General features: G+C 34.9%; 1 protein-coding gene across 15 annotated transcripts in view; it reads left to right on the top strand.

Moving 5' to 3' along the window:
• spri (Src homology 2 domain-containing protein sprint) overlaps positions 1-19,359 on the top strand; it is a 613,225-nt gene that overhangs the window by 455,607 nt on the left and 138,259 nt on the right. Inside the window, exon 2 of one of the 15 annotated variants that reach the window (XM_073972436.1) lies at positions 7,519-8,493. The exons of the other annotated variants lie outside the window; for them this stretch is intronic. Within the exon in view, the coding sequence (XP_073828537.1) occupies positions 7,631-8,493 (863 nt within the window). The 5' untranslated portion in view covers positions 7,519-7,630. The remainder of the gene's footprint in view (positions 1-7,518; positions 8,494-19,359) is intronic. 15 annotated transcript variants of the gene reach the window in all.

Genomic DNA, 19,359 nt, shown 5'->3' on the forward strand with positions numbered 1-19,359 from the left:
CGGACTCCAAATTGTCTGAAACACATTTCGTCCAAACATACTTGGGGTCTAAAACCATTATTTCGATGAGGCACATTTTGAACGTATGAAAGTGTATATACATACCCTCGTTAGCATAAATGCTGAGGGTATAAAAATTATAAACATGGTTTATTTATTTACAAATGGGATAAATCGAACTTTAAATAAAATGATTCCAACGATTAACGAATTTAAATAAAAAATAATTCTAATCTCAAATCAAATATAATCCCACCAAAAACTCCTATTACCAAATAATGGTATTTATATCGTTCTTTTTCGTAGCAATAACTACTTACAAATTAACCTACCACCTCACTATTTTACCAAAGGCTAATAAATAGCACCAAAAAAATAGTAGTTATTGTTTTATATGTTTCGCAACAACTAGTACTGTATACAATTTATTACAATCATGCAGTTATCTCTTAGTTACTATTTCCCATGTTGATTTTGTTATTGTTTATGATGTACTCTTTCTGTCTCTCATATTTGCTTTGACCATTCAGTTATGCTTCTACATAGTGACGTCATTCACCTTCTTCTGTCTCTCTCTCTCTCTCTTATTTATTATCTCTGCCCCATTTTTTGTTTACATTCATCCGTCTGTTTGTATGTGTGTATGTGTATTTGCGAATCGGTCGGTATTTCGCCTGAACATGAGATAATCTCCTAGATTGAGAATGCTAGAAGAGTATTTGCTTCAGTGAGCGAGTATAAATACGGGAGAGTAGCAAGTGAGCGAGTTGAGTTGTAATTCAGACCGCAAATAAAAACCGCCAGTTAAGTAAAGTGTAACCTAAGTAATGAGTAAAATTGTGTGCTTAGAAGACTTTAGCTGTGTGCTTTGTAAAGAAGTAATGTCTTGTGTGAAGTAACATTAATAAAGCACTGTAGAATAGTTATCTAAAGGCTCCCTCGTTTTATTGGTATGAATCGTATCGGGGAATAAAACAATGTCTACACCTCTAACCTCTGCACACTCGGTGTGCTATTTACAATTTTGTTGGGGCCGGAGAAGTAAAAAACTGGAATCTGAATGCCTCAAATGGAAAGTTGAAGATCTTCGAAATTTTCAAAATTTTGTACTTCAAATTATTTCATTAATACTTCAACTTATATTAAGTACTTGATGCAGTCGCACCGACACACGGTGGTCGAAAGCACTGATCTAGCGGCGCGAAATTAATAACAAACGTATTGAGATAGGTCACTGAAATTTGGCACAAACTCAGCTTGTACCTGTGGGTAATAATGGGCCAAATATGAACAATATCGGCTGATGTTTTGGTATAGCCCCCATATAACGGTACCTTAAGATTTTCGGTATTTTGAGGATTTAAGCCACAATTTCGTAGCAAATTACCTGTAATTTGGTACTTAGGGTTCCTAGTGGTCAAAAAATAATTTCACCAAAAATTATGGACGGAGGTGCACGTTTTGATATAGCCCCCATGTAACCGTACCTCCCAATTTAAGGTATTTTGAATATCATGACCACATTTTTAAACCAACTTGGCTGTAATTTTGCATTCCGAGGTTCTCACTGCGTATAAAATCTTCTTACAAAACATTTTCAACACGGATTTATGTTTCGATGTAGCTCATTTTATGGTACCCCCGATTCGTTGAATTTTTACTTGTTATCCCATATTTAATAACATATTTAGCTATAATATGGTATTATAGTGTCTCCGGGGGTAGAAATCCTCCTTGCAAACATTTCTCAAGATAGGTCCATATTTTGATTTAGCTCCCATACAAATGCACAGCTAAATTTGTATGAATTTCATGCAAAATTCCTTTTTTTTTAAAGTGCAGTCATCAAAAGATTTGCAAATATTTGCAGCCCAAATGTGGTTATTCCGTATCCAGAGAGTCCAATTTCTTTCCCCAAAAAACAATCGAACCTAAGTTCGGCTAAGTTTACAAGATGCACTCTATGGAAAAAGCGGGTACAACCCATAAAAACACATAAAAATTGAATTTTTTGAAAATTTATTGCTATATAACTAAGTACCTCCAGACCCTAAACTAATTTTTATAATTTAAATCTCACCCTCTGCTATTAATTGAATATAAATCTTGTCCAGTTTCATTACGAATGCATTTAACATTTAAACAAATATGAAGTTAAGTTTTTTGCAACAATTTTTTAAACTCTGATGCAACAAAAACTCTTGCATTTGATAATGAATAACTGAGTGAATATTTACAACAACAAAAATTAAAAAACAAAATCTTTGTCTGCGAAGTGTCTGTAATCGATACAATGGAAAATATTTCGCAATTTTATAGTTCGATTTTTTGACTTTTGCGCCGCTAGATCAGTGGTTTCGACCAGTGTGCGACAGTAAGCGGCGATAAATTCCTCTCTGATAAGATGAACAAAGTAGAGTCATTTATTTAAAATGAGTGAAACTAGTTCAATTTAACGATTCATTGAAAGGAGCGTATGAACTAGGTGCAGCGTATGAACTCAGTGTAAATGCTATCCAAGTCTTTATATAGTGAAGACCTATCCTGACATGTCTGGGTGAAGATGATTCTCTACAAGATTGCATCGACTTCTTGTGCAACGGCAAAACTTCTTCTTTCCAATGAATATGTTTAACTAGAGTCATGCCGGATTAGGATATTCTTATAGCGTAGAGCTAACATATGCATACCAAACTGGCGCAGCATACAATACCACAGACCGGCTTTATAAGAGGTTTCAGTATGCCAACTGATGTCTTACTACTACGGATCTTATCGCAAATAGCAGTAGTTTGTGCGGAACCTTACATACAGTTTTTTGGGAAGTTAGTGGTCGGAATCTGGACACCAACCAACCAACATGTTCATTTCAGCTGTACAATTGAACAGAGTGCCACCAGTAGATTTAGCGGCGGATATTTCCATATGGGAGGTCTACGATCTCTTTTAAACAGCTCCGGAGATATTACCCCAACTTGGAAAACTTTCGGTTTTACTCTACGGCAGGAACGAACGCAGAAATTCGTTTCGGGGTTGAAGAGGGAGCCACTAGAACATATATGTCTTTAATTTCTGAATTCCACTAACAACTGGCGTCCACATATTTAGTTGATTACGCCAAGTTTCATACAAGGCTGGAAGGACGTTTTTTCTATGTCTTCGAATAGCTTGGCATTGTTGACAGTATCGGCAGCCTTAGATTTGTCAAGAATCACCGTAACTATGTGATACGGCCTGTTCTGTTTCATTCTTTGACTGATATTTATAAATATGGCATGTCATGATTTGAATTTCCGTAATCCATGCTGGTGTTAGGCAACTGGAGAGGAGTAATGCCTCTAGAATCTTCGCTTTCTTTATAAAGTAGCGAAGTTGTAAATGAACGGTTGTTATCCAAATGATTGAATTAGATATTGAACTAAATGAATGAACTAGTTCAATCAAAAGAAATGTACTCTTCACAGCATTGGTATGGAATTTTCCATATAAGCTATTTTGTTTTATGTGATCCCAAGCTATTCTGGCAGTATATGAAAAAATTCAGTAGAACTCCATTTATTGAAAAAGTTTCCTTAATAAGTTCCATGGTACTTAACTAATCAGAAATAATCACTTCTACTGGATATGACACTGAAAATAATTGAAATGTCGACATTGAAAATATATTTTAAAAATGTATTCATTTGCTTTATTAATTATTCTATGAATGTATGTCGTCTATTTGCAAAATGACCCCGTCGCGTTTACTTCCACATTTGCATTTGCAACGGAACTATTCCTAAATTTCATTCAATTTGATACATTTTAAATTAGCTTTGGCGACATGACAAGCATACCAAATACCAATTTTAGATGCACTCAGCCATACTAGCCTTAACCAAGCGCATTGCATGCGAACGAATAGCTTGGATTGCATGCGGTCAAATTCAATTGATGTCCATAGAGTCTGTCAACACGTTTTGGCTTACCACCCGGTAGTCCGACAATGCTGCTGTTTTTTTTTTTTCGATAATGGAGTTATTTTAATTTTTTTATTGCGTTTTTGTTGGAAATTTCATAACTACATAGAAATTAAAAAAGTAGTTAACAGATGTATAATAGGGTGGTCTTCAAAAATAAATAACATTTTTGTAAATGTTCGTGAATATTGAAAATGATAGATTACAAATTGTTTCTTTCTTAGGAGCGACAATAAAAGTTACTTCCTATTAATCTTTATATGTACCAGAATAGACCATTATTGTGCATCTTTGGTACTAAATATTGTTATCTTTTATTTCGCTAAATGGTATAGCCTATTGTTGTTGTCCACTATTCACACGTAATATTTACTAAAAACGTTTACGTAAACAGTTATTACCGCTCCCATGTTATTGATGGGGGGAATACATTAACAGCAACTACAGACAGCTACTCTTTGGAAGTCAGTATTAATGAACCATAATCGAAAGTGATTAATGATGGTTAAATACTTTTTACGAAAAAAATCGACGACGAAGAGAAAAACGGGAAAATAGGAAGGTACAATTACAGCAAACGCCTGTGTTGCTTGTTTTGTTCGATATTGACAAAGCGGGAATAAAAACGTTAACATCTCTCAAAAGTGTATAAATTTCAAAATTATTGCCTGGCATACAATGACTCGATCGTAAAGTGCGAATAAAGCCCCCCAAAAGAGTACTTCCCACAAATGACGATGAGACAGACGACATACAATTCCATAAGTGAATGACCATTACGTTAGTGCAAAATTGTCCATCGTCACCATGATGGGGAGTAATGTAAAAGATTTGTATCTATGTGTGAGTATGTCTGCAAGATAAAGAAAGATAACCGTAAAATATCATTAATGCACGATGTTCCCTCTTTTTTTCATTGTTTGTTGTTTTTCTTTATTAATATTAATAGCAATAACAACAACAACAGCTATACAAATAATAATAATAAAATATTTAACTTTTACAATATTTTTGTGCAAAATGTCAATTGTATGACTGGCCATTGGTCATTTATTGTTGTCCAGAAATACAAAGACTCTTCTGAAGTTGGAGTCTATTATTGTTTGTGCCTCTCAATCAATTTGTCATTTTATAAACCCTCCAAACAATGGTGAATTGTGAATTGGTCATTTTATGAAAACTTTTGAATGAAAGTGAAATTATGAATTAGGGGTAGTTTACACTATATGTAAATGTCATATGACACAAAATAAAATCATTCCATATCTACCCACGGAGGCAATGTGGAGACGTAGTTTTATTACATTATTGCTGGTGTGGACGCACAGAGTAAATTGCGTAAGGAAAATCTCCAATATTGCACATATTAGCGAATATATAACGATGGAAAAGTTCATGTCATATGACATTTACATATAGTGTAAACTACCCCTTAGCAATTACAACAAATTGTTGTAATATTAATAAAATTGTAATTTATTTATAGTGAAAATTCAAATGCAGACATGTCATACATACAATATTGTAACAACTCCCCCTAAATTGTTTACATGATTATTGATATCCCCCTGCCAATAAGTTTTATTGGAAATATGAAAATCCAATAAAATGTCCATGCTTGACATGTGCATAGTTGGCCATAACTATATAAATAATTGACGTTATAACAATTATTAACAAATGTTTACATTTTGTATTGCATTGCAATTTATGCGAAAATTAAATTTTATTGCCGAACGTGATTTGATTGCATTTTTGTGTTGGTGGTTGCATTTCAATGCAATCTCTTAGGATCAAGGGGTGACAATTTCAACTAATACGCGAGACAGTTCGATGATAAATACGACAATTAAAAATTAAAATGTTTTTCTAATTTCTATATGTTTCCAATTTTATATGATTAAACTAAGCATTACATTATCCTTTAGCGAAGAACCGTATAAATAGCGACGGAGTCAAATAATTGAATTTATAGAAAACAAATAAAAAGGGCGTTAAGTACGGCCGGACCGAACTTTGTATACCCTCCACAGGAGCTATACTAAAACGTGAACTTATGCCGATAATTAACTGCAGACATATGTTATAGCTCCAAGGGGACTAAATAATGTGGGTAAAACATTCAAATACCGAAAATAGGGAGGTACCGATCTATGGGGTGAACCTGCATCGACCATTCTCACAAATTTCAGTTGGATTATTCTATTTGTAATTCGAATTATTCCATTTGTAATTCGAATTATTTTATTTGAAATTACACATGAAATCATTCGAATTACAAATGGAATAATTCGAATTACAAATGGAATAATTCGAATTTCAAATGGAATAATTCGAATTACAAATGGAAAAAATTTAATTACAAATGGAATAATTCAAATTTCAAATGGAATAATTCGAATTTCAAATGGAATAATTCGAATTACAAATGGAATAATTCGAATTACAAATGAAATTTTACGAATTACAAATAGAATTCTTGAATTACAATTAAAATAATTCGAATTACATCTGAAAAAGGTGTATAAATGTGGAATTTTTACAAGCTTTTGTATACGAAAACACATCCATACGTACATATATTTTTAACATGTTCTACTCAAGAATTTGCCACACTTCTTCCCGTCAGCGGAATCAAAAATCCACTTCCTTTTCGTTTCGCTATTTTAATTTCTCAAACATATGGACAAAATGCAATTCGATACAATTTATGACAGTAGTCGTTAACTTCCCCCATTGGGTTTTTGTTACATGAAAAAACTCGAGGAGGGTTGTTTCATTTTGTTACAAGAAAAGAAAAAAATAAATTCATGAATGCTTGGCTGGCTGGCTGACTGACTTAGTTAATGGTATGACGGAATGATTGAATAAATGTAAATGACAAATACCACAAAATGCATAGTACATCAATGAAAAATATCATGATGATGACGATGTTGTTGATAACTACGATGATGATATTATTTAATATTCATCAAACATACATAATCAAACGATCATATTTACACCTCAGTCTCATTGGCTAGAAAAAATATCAATTTCCATAAAACAAAAGGAAAAACAATAAAAGAGCGATACAAACGTGAATTATTAAATGTGACACACAGAACCAGACGTACACAATGTTGACAATGTGAAATGAAATATGAAAAAAAGAAAAAAAATTGTTTGGAAATCAATATTGAAATTCCGGTACACCAACCGTGTGGGGGAGAGAGAGCGAGTGACTGGCTGCTCTTACGTCGAAGTGCAATGAAACCGAACGGGGGTATCATATGCATCCATTCCCCCCACACACACACCCACCACATGCTCACTCATAAATGTGCGCCATTAAAACAAGAAACTCAAACAAATGTGACTTGAAAATTTATGAAATATGATTGACAAGTGTTGATATTTAATGAAATTTTTGAAACCATAAAAATTATGGGTTTTGAAATAATAAATAAACAAACAAATTCACGTAACGAAGATACTCACACTCACTCCAACATGGCCACGGTGGCAAATAAGTCTTGCAAAATATCCATATTCTAAAATAATGTTTAATTTTCAGATATTCGTGTAAAGAAAATAGCTACTGCTGCTCCCACAACCATCCCCAAACTACATCCCTTAAAAATGTATTTCTAATTGAAAACGAGGCATTCCAAAAGAAAAATTGCAAAATGTCGGCAGATATTATCAACGAAAAGCAAACAAAGGAAGACCATTTGAATGGCAATTCCAAAGTTGAAGTCATTGTTGCTGCAAAGTCAGACAAGACTTTAACCAAGAATATCGATTCCAAAGATGATTCACTACGAAAACGTACATCTCTTATCATAGTGCCGCAAAAGGATTCACCCAGCGATGTGGAGGATGATCAGAAGACCATAACACACAATATGAGCTCTTCGACCATTGATACAGAGAATTGCAATGAATTGATAACGGATACAAAACAATCATCGCTAAATAAATCTTTTGATTCTTCAATATGTTCAAATCACTCTTCCACGGATGAAGAGGATCTCAATGAACATAAAACGTCAACGACTAAAACCAAAATCAACAACAAGAATCGAAATTCACTTGTTAGTGTGGATAGTTGTGTAAGCCGTTCCAATACCTCCGCCTCGTCGTCGTCCTCGTCTTCCACTTCGTCGGAGTGTACTTCTTCGGGAGATGATGTGGTGCTTGATGATTATCACGATTTGGAAAATGGTAATGTCAACATTGATGATCTCGAAGCAGAACGTAAAAATTGCATTTCTAATTCCTCGTCATGCATTGATGATTATTCGTTACGTGAAAAGTTGCATAATTATGTAAATGCCACCAAAAAGGACAGCAGTGTTGGTGGTGAGGATATTGAAGCGGCCAGCGGCACAGGCAGTTCCACCGACATTGATGAGGGCAACATTGAAGCCGATGAAATCGACTCACAGCCCTGTAGTCTGCCACTGCAATGTGATGCACTGTTGAGTCCTCAAGAGGCTCCCATGGGTAGACGTTATGCTGAAGTAGCTCAATTTAAGGGTAATAAACGGTAAGTAGAACAAGAGTAATGGATGGTGTGTTCATTTCCCCGGAGATATTGAAATTTTAAGTTTTCATTAAAATTAAATAGGGGTGAATTTATTACATTGCTAAAGCTTGAAATGAAGTCAAATTCTGGCCAAACCGAAAGCAAAATAAAAACGTTTAACAAAATGAAACACCAAAGGCCTTTGTCCTATTTTTATTCTTAAACGAAAAAACTTGTTACAAATTGTTCCTTGGAAGTTTATCAAAACTTTACTCGAAAAATACCTTTTATAAATGACATAAACGCCCATTCTGTGACACATTCCGTTTTCCACACTTCCTCCTTAATAATCACTCAGAAATCCATCAATATTTCATACAACACAACCATAAATTTGAAGCATGAAATCGAAGTTGTACGTGTGACGAAAAAGAAAGTCATTAATCATTCGTGACACGAAAATTCATGCCACTCGATTAAATTAAACTTTAGATGTCAAAATCAAATGTATAAAAAGTTAACCTTTTGACAGCTGGCATATGACCTGCTGCTCAGATTTTCCAAAGGAGATATCTATAGTAAATAATATTTTTATGGGATACTTGTCATAAAATTTATGTATATCCCACATTATGATGTGTAACAAATTTGATTTGATTAAATTTGTTAGAACAAGGAGTTAAAGCAACAAACGGGATAATAAAATGAATTATGTACAATAAAATAATGTAAATAATTGGGTTATGCATATATGTATGTATACTAGGCCGGGGCGATTTGAAAACCCTAATGAGCCCTTCGCGTTTCTGATTCCTGGGATTGGACTGAGCAAAAAAGTCCACTGGACCATATATCTACCGCGAAAATCGAGCCTCCCGATTTTGACTTTAAGTTTTTTATTGACGTTTTTTGGATATTTTGGCATATAACAGCTTAACCATTGAGATTTTCGATCCAACACAAAGACAAAAAATTGTAGCCAAGACAGTAATTGAAAACTCTCTAATACATCGCAAAAGCATTGGCCTTGAGAATGTGCAAACTTTTCGAAAAATGTCGATAAATGACACTGTGCTACAAAAGTTGACCAGAAAAATATTCAAGTGTTTTGATGCAAAATTATATCGTGTTGGGATCCATGGACAACGACAGTGCTTATAGTTCGTTGGGGTCACTTCGTTTTATTTTTTTATAACGGTAAAAGTAGCGAAAATCTGGGTTTCTTACATTTTCAAATTTAAACGGATATATCTACGTTTTTTCACAACGGACTTCTAGTGATCCTTCTTCCCTTTGTATTTTTGAAAATTATGAAAAATTCAGTTATAGTTTTTTTGAGGGGGTTTTCAGACTTAAACCACTATAACCTAGCCATTTGCTAACCGATTTAAACAAATAATAACTTGTTCTAAAGATATTATTCACCCCTTTAAAGGGAAGAAGGATCACTAGAAGTCCGTTGTGAAAAAACGAAGATATATTCGTTTAAATTTGAAAATGTAAGAAACCCAGATTTTCGCTACTTTTACCGTTATAAAGAAATAAAACGAAGTGATCCCAACGAACTAAAAGCACTGTCGTTGTCCATGGATCCCAACACGATATAATTTTGCATCAGAACACTTGAATATTTTTCTGGTCAACTTTTGTAGCACAGTGTCATTTATCGACATTTTTCGAAAAGTTTGCACATTCTCAAGGCCAAAACTGCCTGAAGGAGCATTCCAATGCTTTTGCGATGTATTAGAGAGTTTTCAATTACTGTCTTGGCTACAATTTTTGTCTTTGTGTTGGATCGAAAATCTCAATGGTTAAGCTGTTATATGCCAAAATATCCAAAAAACGTCAATAAAAAACCTAAAGTCAAAATCGGGAGGCTCGATTTTTGCGGTAGATATGTGGTCCAGTGGACTTTTTTGCTCAGTTCAATCCCAGGAATCAGAAACGCGAAGGGCTCATTAAGGTTTTTTTCCTTCCACACAAATCGCCCCACCCTAATGTATACATATGTATTTATTTTTAAATATATTCAAAGTAAAATTATTACGACAAAGGGTCCTTGGAAGGACAAATAGGGTAATGAGATCAATGTTTGATAAGAAGATTAGAGTACTTATTAGAGTACTTGTCTCTTCTCTTCCAAAGTAGTAGGGTGCCACCGTGGTGCAATGGTATGCACACCCGCCTTGTACGCAGAAGGTCGGAGGTTCGATTCCCCGGCCAAGCAACATCAAACATTTTTCAACGGTGGGAAAATACCCCTCAGTAATGTTGGCGACATTTCCTGAGTATTTCAGCCTTGAAAAACTTCTCCATAAGTGGTGTCTTAAGACACGCCGTTCGGACTCGGCGATAAACAGTAGGTCCCATATCATTGAGCTAAATATGAATCGGGGTGCACTCATTGATATGAGAGAAGTCTCCCTTGTCCCGTATGGGATGTTGTGGAACAAAGTTTTAGTCGTGAAGTTAATGATCTGACCTTGCAGTGGCCCGTCATGAGTCCCACAGTGATTTCCCGCTAAATTATCGAGTGAGAGAAAGGATATTACTCTACGATCGATAGCTATCGGTACATTGAAAAGAAATATCGAAAAATTCTAATGTTGGGAATATCAAAAGTTAGCCAGCTCTAGCCTGACTATCGACATATATAGTCTCGGATCCTTGGGTTTCCACGTAGCTACAACCCCTGCTTAAAAGAACCCAGCAAACCAAATGACGGATGTCTCACACATCTGAACTTTTTCGGAAACACCTTAAAAAAGTCGTTCCCATTTTTATTCGATTTTTGAAAGAGATTTTTTCCCATTTCGTTCAGATTTCTTATTGAATTCGGAGCGCAATATCGGAAATACATTTCCTTTCAAATACTGCAATGCTTTTCATCCGATTTTGGTACGAATTCGGAACGATTCGATTTCTCCAACATTTCATTCCGAAATTACAACCACTCTATACAAATTGTAACCACTCTACACAAATTTTGTTACGATTTCGGACGCGAAATCAGACGTAGCATCCGAAATTCGTACCGATTTCAGAGCGACGCTTTCGTATAGTTTATATGAGTATCTGATGAGTGGCACCGGCGCCAGTTCCTTCCTCTGTTTTAGACCCATCTGAATACATTGCCATATATCGTCCAAAGGAGAATTACCTTCAGCCCAAATATCTCTGCTAGGAATAGTTACAGAAGCTGAGTTAAAACTGGAAGAGACGGGCATATATTCACTTGAGTGATTATTATCGCCAAGATAAAGCATGGTCAAAGTGAGAAACTAGCAATGTAACTGACGCTCTCGAAATCCAAAAACTCGAAGTCTAAAAGCGACTGTACCAGGATAGCCAAAGGTTGGATTGATCCGGTGATCAGGATTGAGGCAGTCGTTTGCACACTTGATTGCTTGGACAGAAGCGCCTTCTTATTCCCAAGTCCCTGCCACTAGACAAGTCCACCATAAGTTGGAATGGACCGAACCAAGTTTACAATACAACAGCCTTATTATTTTTCAGTTTGTCAAAGCGCACAAGAATTTCATTTATATCGAGGAGCTAGACAAGAGATGTGAGAATGACCTTGCTATTGATCGTTATGATCCTGTTAATGGCGTTGTGGATGCTGGAATCCTTCATTACATTGTTTGAAGGCCCTTTCTATATCGGAAAATGTCGCCAAAGTAAAGTTTGAATTTTTCCATATTCTTATCCAGTTGTGCCTTAGTTTCAAGATCCAGACGTATTTCTTAAATACAACGAAGGAATGACTAATTGGTCTATAATATGTGATTCCATTTCCTCGCTTTAGGCATGTAGGTCGCATTTACCCGTTTCCATAGTCGAGTTATGTGTGAGAAACGCTGAAACATTTAAAGCACATCTGGCGTTATATTATCCGGTCCAGGGATATTTGTATGCCAGAAATCGGTTGTATTCCCACAGTTTTGAAGCCATCTGTGTCTGAGTATGTCCAAATCTGTTCTCCTGGGATTCCTATGGGTACTCTATATAGAAATTTTATAAAAGTATCATATTGTCAACCGAGAAAGAACACTTATAATATAGCAAAACAAGGGTTATAACAATTATTCCCCCTTTAGTATACTCTCCACCAGAGTATGGAGGGTATAATAAGTTTGTTTTTCCGTTTGCATTGCGATCTTATACAGTATATACTTGATCAGGGTTAAATTTTGAGTGGACATATGCATGTCCGTACGTCTGTGGTAACAATTCTAGCATCAAAACAAATTCAGATGGGAAGCTTAAATTTTGCGCAGATGAGGCTATAGCCGTGCACGGTTTAGAATAATCACCATATAATAGCACCGCCCGATTTCAGGTATTTGGAGTTTTTAGCTACATTTTCTAGCCGAATTAGCTATAATTTGGCATTTAGTGGTCAGAGAGCATCTCCAGGTCCACGTTTTGGTATAGCTTCCATATTACGGTACCACCCGATTTCAGGTATTTGGAATTTTTTATTTAAATTTGTAGTGTACATTGGCTATAATTTGCCATGTAGGTCCTCCAGCTTCTCTGTGACGTTGCTTGATGGGTTGCGTCAAAGAAAACTATAGCTTCGGATTTCATCAGTGGAAATTGTCCACTACAACATGAATATACTATACTCTAGGCTCTGTGTTGTTTCTTCAGTTCAATTCTACTTATCAGACAATCAACAAAAATGCGAAATTTTCTGTTTGCTCCAAAATCTGATGACCGCAAAAAATGTGCCAAAGTAAAGAAATGTCATAACCACCGTTGAACTTTTTTGCATATTTTACAGTTTCATTTCTTCCCACTTTAAAACAAATTATTATGTTCGTTTTTCATTTAATGCTATTAACCTCAAAAACTCTATAGGATACACTCCACTTATTTTTAAACCTCAGCGCGCTAGCGGCAATAATCATCCAAAGCCCACAATTAAACATCTATTGATCCCCCATCATTACCATACAATTACCAGGGAAATGGAAATGGAAATTTAATCGAAATGAGAGCAGAAAAGCAAATAGAAGAAATAATCTCGTTAATTCCAACATCCGAAACACTTGAAATTAGAAACGGGGGAGATTTGACACAATACGAGAAAATTTAAATAAATCAAGGGAAAAAACGTCCTACTTGTTGCCCCAAATTTAGTTTAGACATGTACAGAAATAACAGTGAGCCACCAAATCATTGTCATGTTAGTGAGTGTATATTTGTATTCTTTAATGTACCACCACAACACTGCCATTAACGATACGGGTACACATTGTTGCCTTCAGCAGCAGCCCGCCCCAAGTTATACAACTAAGGCATGCAGTTGATATTTGATTCGTGTACTCGCTCTCTCGTCATAAAATCTTGTAACAACCCTCACTCTGATTACCTTGTAAAATAAAGCAAGTAAGAAAAACCTCTTCACTGAAGTATTCAAATAAGACCTAAACTTTACATATAAACCATAAGCGTTTTTCCATGAAGTCGAACTCATTCATTGTTGTTGTCGTCCTTTGGATGATGACTGTCATTATTTCAAGCTTAACTACATTAATTAAACATACCAATTTTATTGTTGTACCTGTGTGTGTTTCTTGTGTTCTACAGGGGGGTTGATTTTAATGGCATGTTGCTTAAGGTATATGTATATTCAGTAGTGAGCTTTTTGGTCCTGCGAGGCATTGTTCAAGTACAAATTGTATAACACAATCAACATCCTAATTAGCCCAGTTGTTATGTAGTACATGTGTCCTTCATGGCTTTGTGTTTCTTGCTGCTCCATCAGCAGATAGAATTTAAAATGGGTTTTTTTTTTCGTTGGAACATGTTTCATCCAGAATTTTTATCTATGCTTTTTGAATATATTGCGAACTTTTATAGATACACTTTCGAAGTAAAGTGTTGCAATATTTTGACACGGTAGTTTATCATATGTATGTAACAATGTTTTTAACTGTTATAACAATTTTATTTGTCTTATAAACTATGACGTAATATAAGAAAGTTAAATGGCACTGGCAGAGTCAGTGCCAACAGAGATCCTATATAATTTCGACAATCTTCGTCGTTCGCGGGTAGCTATAAATTATTTCAGTGCCAATAGAGTGTTGTATGTTCTTGTTCGGGTTAAATTCCTAAACGGAATCCGACCCAATAGCCCTTCTAAAAGAGTTAATTACCCTACCTAATTGTAACTAAATTGAGGAAAGTTCACATTATTTAAGTGACGCCATCCAACTATTCCATCAAACTTGAGATTTTATGAAATCCTAATCCTAATTGGAGGCCAGGGAAGTAGACTTTCTTGCAGGTTAACATGTTTCGGCTCATTATCATTTAGGAAACTAGAAATTCTCTTCGCGACAGGCCCACTGAACAAAATACAACTTTTCATTACTGTATCTTTAGAGGTGCTCTTCTCTTTAAAATAATTCATGTCGGGTATTCTATCCATTTCACCCGATATAGGGTATCATTAAAACACCATAAAATCCCATTTTCATCAAATTATAAAGTGTGTTGTGTTGTCATTTTTAGTTTTGCTTGCTTGCCAACGGCACATAAAAATCGTTAATAGTTTTATGAATGCATTTGGTGGCATGTTCAACACTTGGTCGGTTGAAAAAATGCATTTTATGCAATAGACAGAAATCGTAAAACTGGTGGAAATGGCAACAGCAAACTTATTACACAAAATAAAAAGTCATTAAATGAAACTAAAACAAAGTGCCATATAGACAGAGGACGGCAGACCCTCAATTCCAACATTAAAATGCACGCACATTAGTTTGTTGCTGAGTATTCAGTTTGCATTGTTTCGACGAATTAGTATTCGACAAAAATACTTTAGTATGCCAATAAACCGCAAATTGTATTTTAATGTTGAAGTCATTCTCTGAATGCAACAATGGAAATAGAAACTAGAAACAACAACACCAAAATCCATCATCGTCATCATCATCATAATGAAGCAATGGCGTGCAGTTGTTGTTGTTTTTTTTTTTAGAGAAAATAGAAAAACACAGCGCGAAAGAATGAAAATCGAAGAAATTTTCAAATAGAACGAAACAAAATGAATGTATGACTGAATGCAGAACACAGAGGCGTTATACCCATTAAATTTGGGTCAGTCAGTTGTGTGGTGGTTGTGCTGCCTACCCGGAAAGTCATATACTATATGCATGCAGCTAAACGATTTATGTTCACTCTTTGACATACCCTGTTCATTTTTATTTGTGGGGTGCCGTCCAATGCATTCAAATGTTCTAATAATCATAATGGCAACAATAATACTTGCTGAATTCCAAGCATGTTTTTAAGTTTGTTTGTTGAGGCATTTTTATTGTGCACAATTCAATTAGTTATTGAAAATTAAGTTGGTGGACAACACTTAATTGAGTTTGCATTCCATGATAACTGTCTGCCCACTCCTTATTAGATTGGTCAAATTGCAATTCTAATTTCTGTTAGACACATTAAGTGTTATTCTAAATTCTAAAATTGTTTCTGAAATATTTATTAAATATTCATTTTTCTTCATTGCACGTATTTGACAGTCTATCATCCAAGATATCTATTTCAATGCACTGACCTTCACTGTTACCTAAAAATTTCCCCTCAAATATTTCATGATGGATATTTTTGGAATTTCTTATTTTAAATGTTGCGTTGGGTAGATACAAACTTTTAAATATATGACAAATATGATGTAAACTCTTAAAGCTTCTAACTTTGTGCAAATAAGCGAAAATACGTAGCGTATCAAACATCAAAGACAAAAATAAACATATTTTTATTACTACTTCCGATCAACTACGACGATGGATAGAATTTTAAGTAAACTTTAACCACTATTTTTTCGCTTTTCATCCCTCCGATGGAACCCAAGGAGAGACATATCAACGCAAGTACCGAACATGTCTGAATAAAATAATAATCACTGGGCCCCAACTACACACATACATATATTTAGCACTTCTTTAGAAAGTCGGGGAATCAGACCAAAAGTATGTTTTTAAGAAAGTTTTAGACAACATGGAGTCGAATTAGCCCTGCCCGTCTGCTTGTCTGGCTGCACTAAAAGAAAACTTTTCATCTGTTTGTCCAAACTTAAATCGAGTTCAGAGATGGGCCATGTCGGTCCACTCTTTCGAGTAGCTCCAACACAAAAGTTGAAAATATTCTCTAATATGGTGCGTACCATAGCCCTCAAAGGAAGTAACCGATTTGGTTCAAACTTTGCAAATCTAAATGTTTCTTTCAGGATTATACCGACCCAAAACTTCGGAAACCACACACGAAATTTCAAATATTTTCGCAAAATTGCAGTGTTGTCATATTTAAATTTTTACAGCTGGTAGTCTATGCGGCCATAGTTACGACTTTATAATTTTTTTTTTTTCGAGGCCCAAGTCCATTGTTAGTGAAATAATTACACTAAAGCTGGTTTACGCGATTTGTATCAAAATATGCAGATCGTGATAGTTTTCCCGAACTTACATCAAAATCGGAGATGAAATATATCCTTTCATACTGTCGCGGTTCGCACCTCCTAAAACCCTCACGTATTTTGATGGTTTTGTAGTTCAGTTTTTAAAGCTCTGAGTCAGAAATCGTCTCTCAAAATATTGTTGTTATTGATCGATGTTTTAGTATAACCATCTATATAAACGTACCTAGCGGTTTTAATTAATAATATATTTTTTCGGCAATTTCATTCTTAATGAAGAAAGGAACAAAATTCTGAAACCGCACTAAATAAATAATTTTTGGGGAAAATAATTTTGTTAGAGCCGATCTGTCCCTAAATGAAAGTTTCAATTTCTTACCTCAATCGAAATTGTAGAGTGAAATTTCAACGAAATGTAATGGTGAATAACTCATGAATGTTCATTCTCGGACAAAAAAGATTGGTGTTTTCTTATTTTCTTTATGTCACAGGCTGAGGTTACATCCCTGTTGGTAAAGCTAATTGATACTTTTTACATCTTTTGTTATTAATTTTTGATTTTACCTTTAGGACTGACTATTCGAACATATTTTTGGTTTCTCATTATTTTGATTTTCAGAGAAAATTAAACATTTTCTTTAAAATTTTTGTTTAACAAGTAAAAAATTATCAGTCGGCTTTGCCGACAGAGAATACCCTCAGCCTATATGAATCGAAACTTTCATCCACGTACAGAATTTTGTGGCTCGTTTTGGACATTTGAACTTGCCGACAAAAATGTGGATTAGGATTAAAGTTCAAAATGTTGCGAAAGAGGTACTTGAAGGAATGGACCGACAAAGTCCATTATGGAATTTGATCTTTAGTGGGGCATAGTATAACTTTTGGATCAGTAAGCCACGAAGCATGGACTTATCCACGGAAAATATACTCTCGCCGTAAACGGGACCACAACGATCGGCATCGGTATACATTTGCCAAGGATCTTCGAACAGACCCTAAACTGCACTTAGACATAAATGTTGAAATTTTGTGGGGGTGGTACCCTAAGGAGAAGACCGTTATAGACCATTTTAGAAGTTAAACTAAATGTGGACAAAATATTAGTAGATCAAAAGTTTGGACCAAATTGGTTGCCCCGTTCAAGATATATCGTGCATACCATTTTGTGAATTTTTTAAATATTGGGGGATAACCCGATGTTGCCCATCTTTGAACTGAAATTAAGTTTGGACAAAATATGACCAAGACCAAATTTGGGACCAAATCGGTTGATCCGTTCGAGAGTTATCTTGCGCTCCAACCACTACACACGGTGTCATAGGGGTTTTTTTGCACCTTTCAGGCTCTTTTCTCAAGAAGTATGGACTTGCCTCTGAAAAAACTCTACCAAAGTATGGACCAAATAGGTTACTCCCTTCAGGAGTTATCGTGCGCACAAATTTTCCGAACATTTTCGAACTTTTGTGGGGGAGGTACCGGAAGGAGTATACCTATATAACCCATCTTCGAACTTAAACTAAGTTTGGACAAAATATTACGAAAGCCAAATTTTGGACATAATCGGTTGATCCGTTCGAGAGTTATCGTGCGCTCCAGCCAGCCAGACAGACAGAAGGACGGACATTGCTACATCGACTCCAAATTGTCTAAAACGGATTTCGTCCAAACATACTTGGGGTCTAAAACCATTATTTCGATGAGGCACATTTTGCCGTATATACCCTCGTTAGCATAAATGCTGAGGGTATAAAAAAAGAGTCCCGATTAATCCCACCACGTGAATTTGTCACCATTAGAGACAACGAAATTAATCATAAATGTCCCCATTATGAATTATGAATACATAAAAGTGTTCCTTTGGATAATAGACTTTGCTCAAAATCTAACTACACCAAATTGCTTTTTATTTTCAGTTTATAATATCTTCCACCTTTAATACTTTATTCCCTTTGACTATAAGGTCCTTGTTTTGTTGTAGAGCAAAACTAAGAAAATTTATTAATTGACCTTTTCGAGCTGCTATTTTTATTTAATTAATTTTTAGCGAGGAAAACTTTTGCTTTTAGCTTAAAATAATTAAATTTCCCTTTTAATAAAAAGGAAAAATAAACTTTCAATTATAGAAAAACTTAAATAAAACAAACAACGAAGCTGCCAGAGAAGTACCCAACCCAAAAGCCTTGAAGCTATCACAAATAAAGTTAAAAATATGTTGGTTTTAGTGATGGTTGATAGGTATTTGCATTTACCTTTAACTGCCAAGGGCAGATAAAATCCCAGATTTCATATTTTCTATTTGGGTGAAATAATTTGAAAATCCAAATTAAAAAAAGAAATAAAAAAATAAAAATATTCACAAAGCAATATTTATTTGATGAAAATACTTTCAAATTAATTTTCGTCTCTTATTGTGTATGTTTGTTTTTTTTTTACTTTAATGTTTT

This window comes from Musca autumnalis, unplaced genomic scaffold (genome assembly GCF_047663935.1).
Source record: "Musca autumnalis isolate F117 unplaced genomic scaffold, ASM4766393v1 scaffold_3, whole genome shotgun sequence".
NCBI classification, from domain to species: domain Eukaryota; kingdom Metazoa; phylum Arthropoda; class Insecta; order Diptera; family Muscidae; genus Musca; species Musca autumnalis.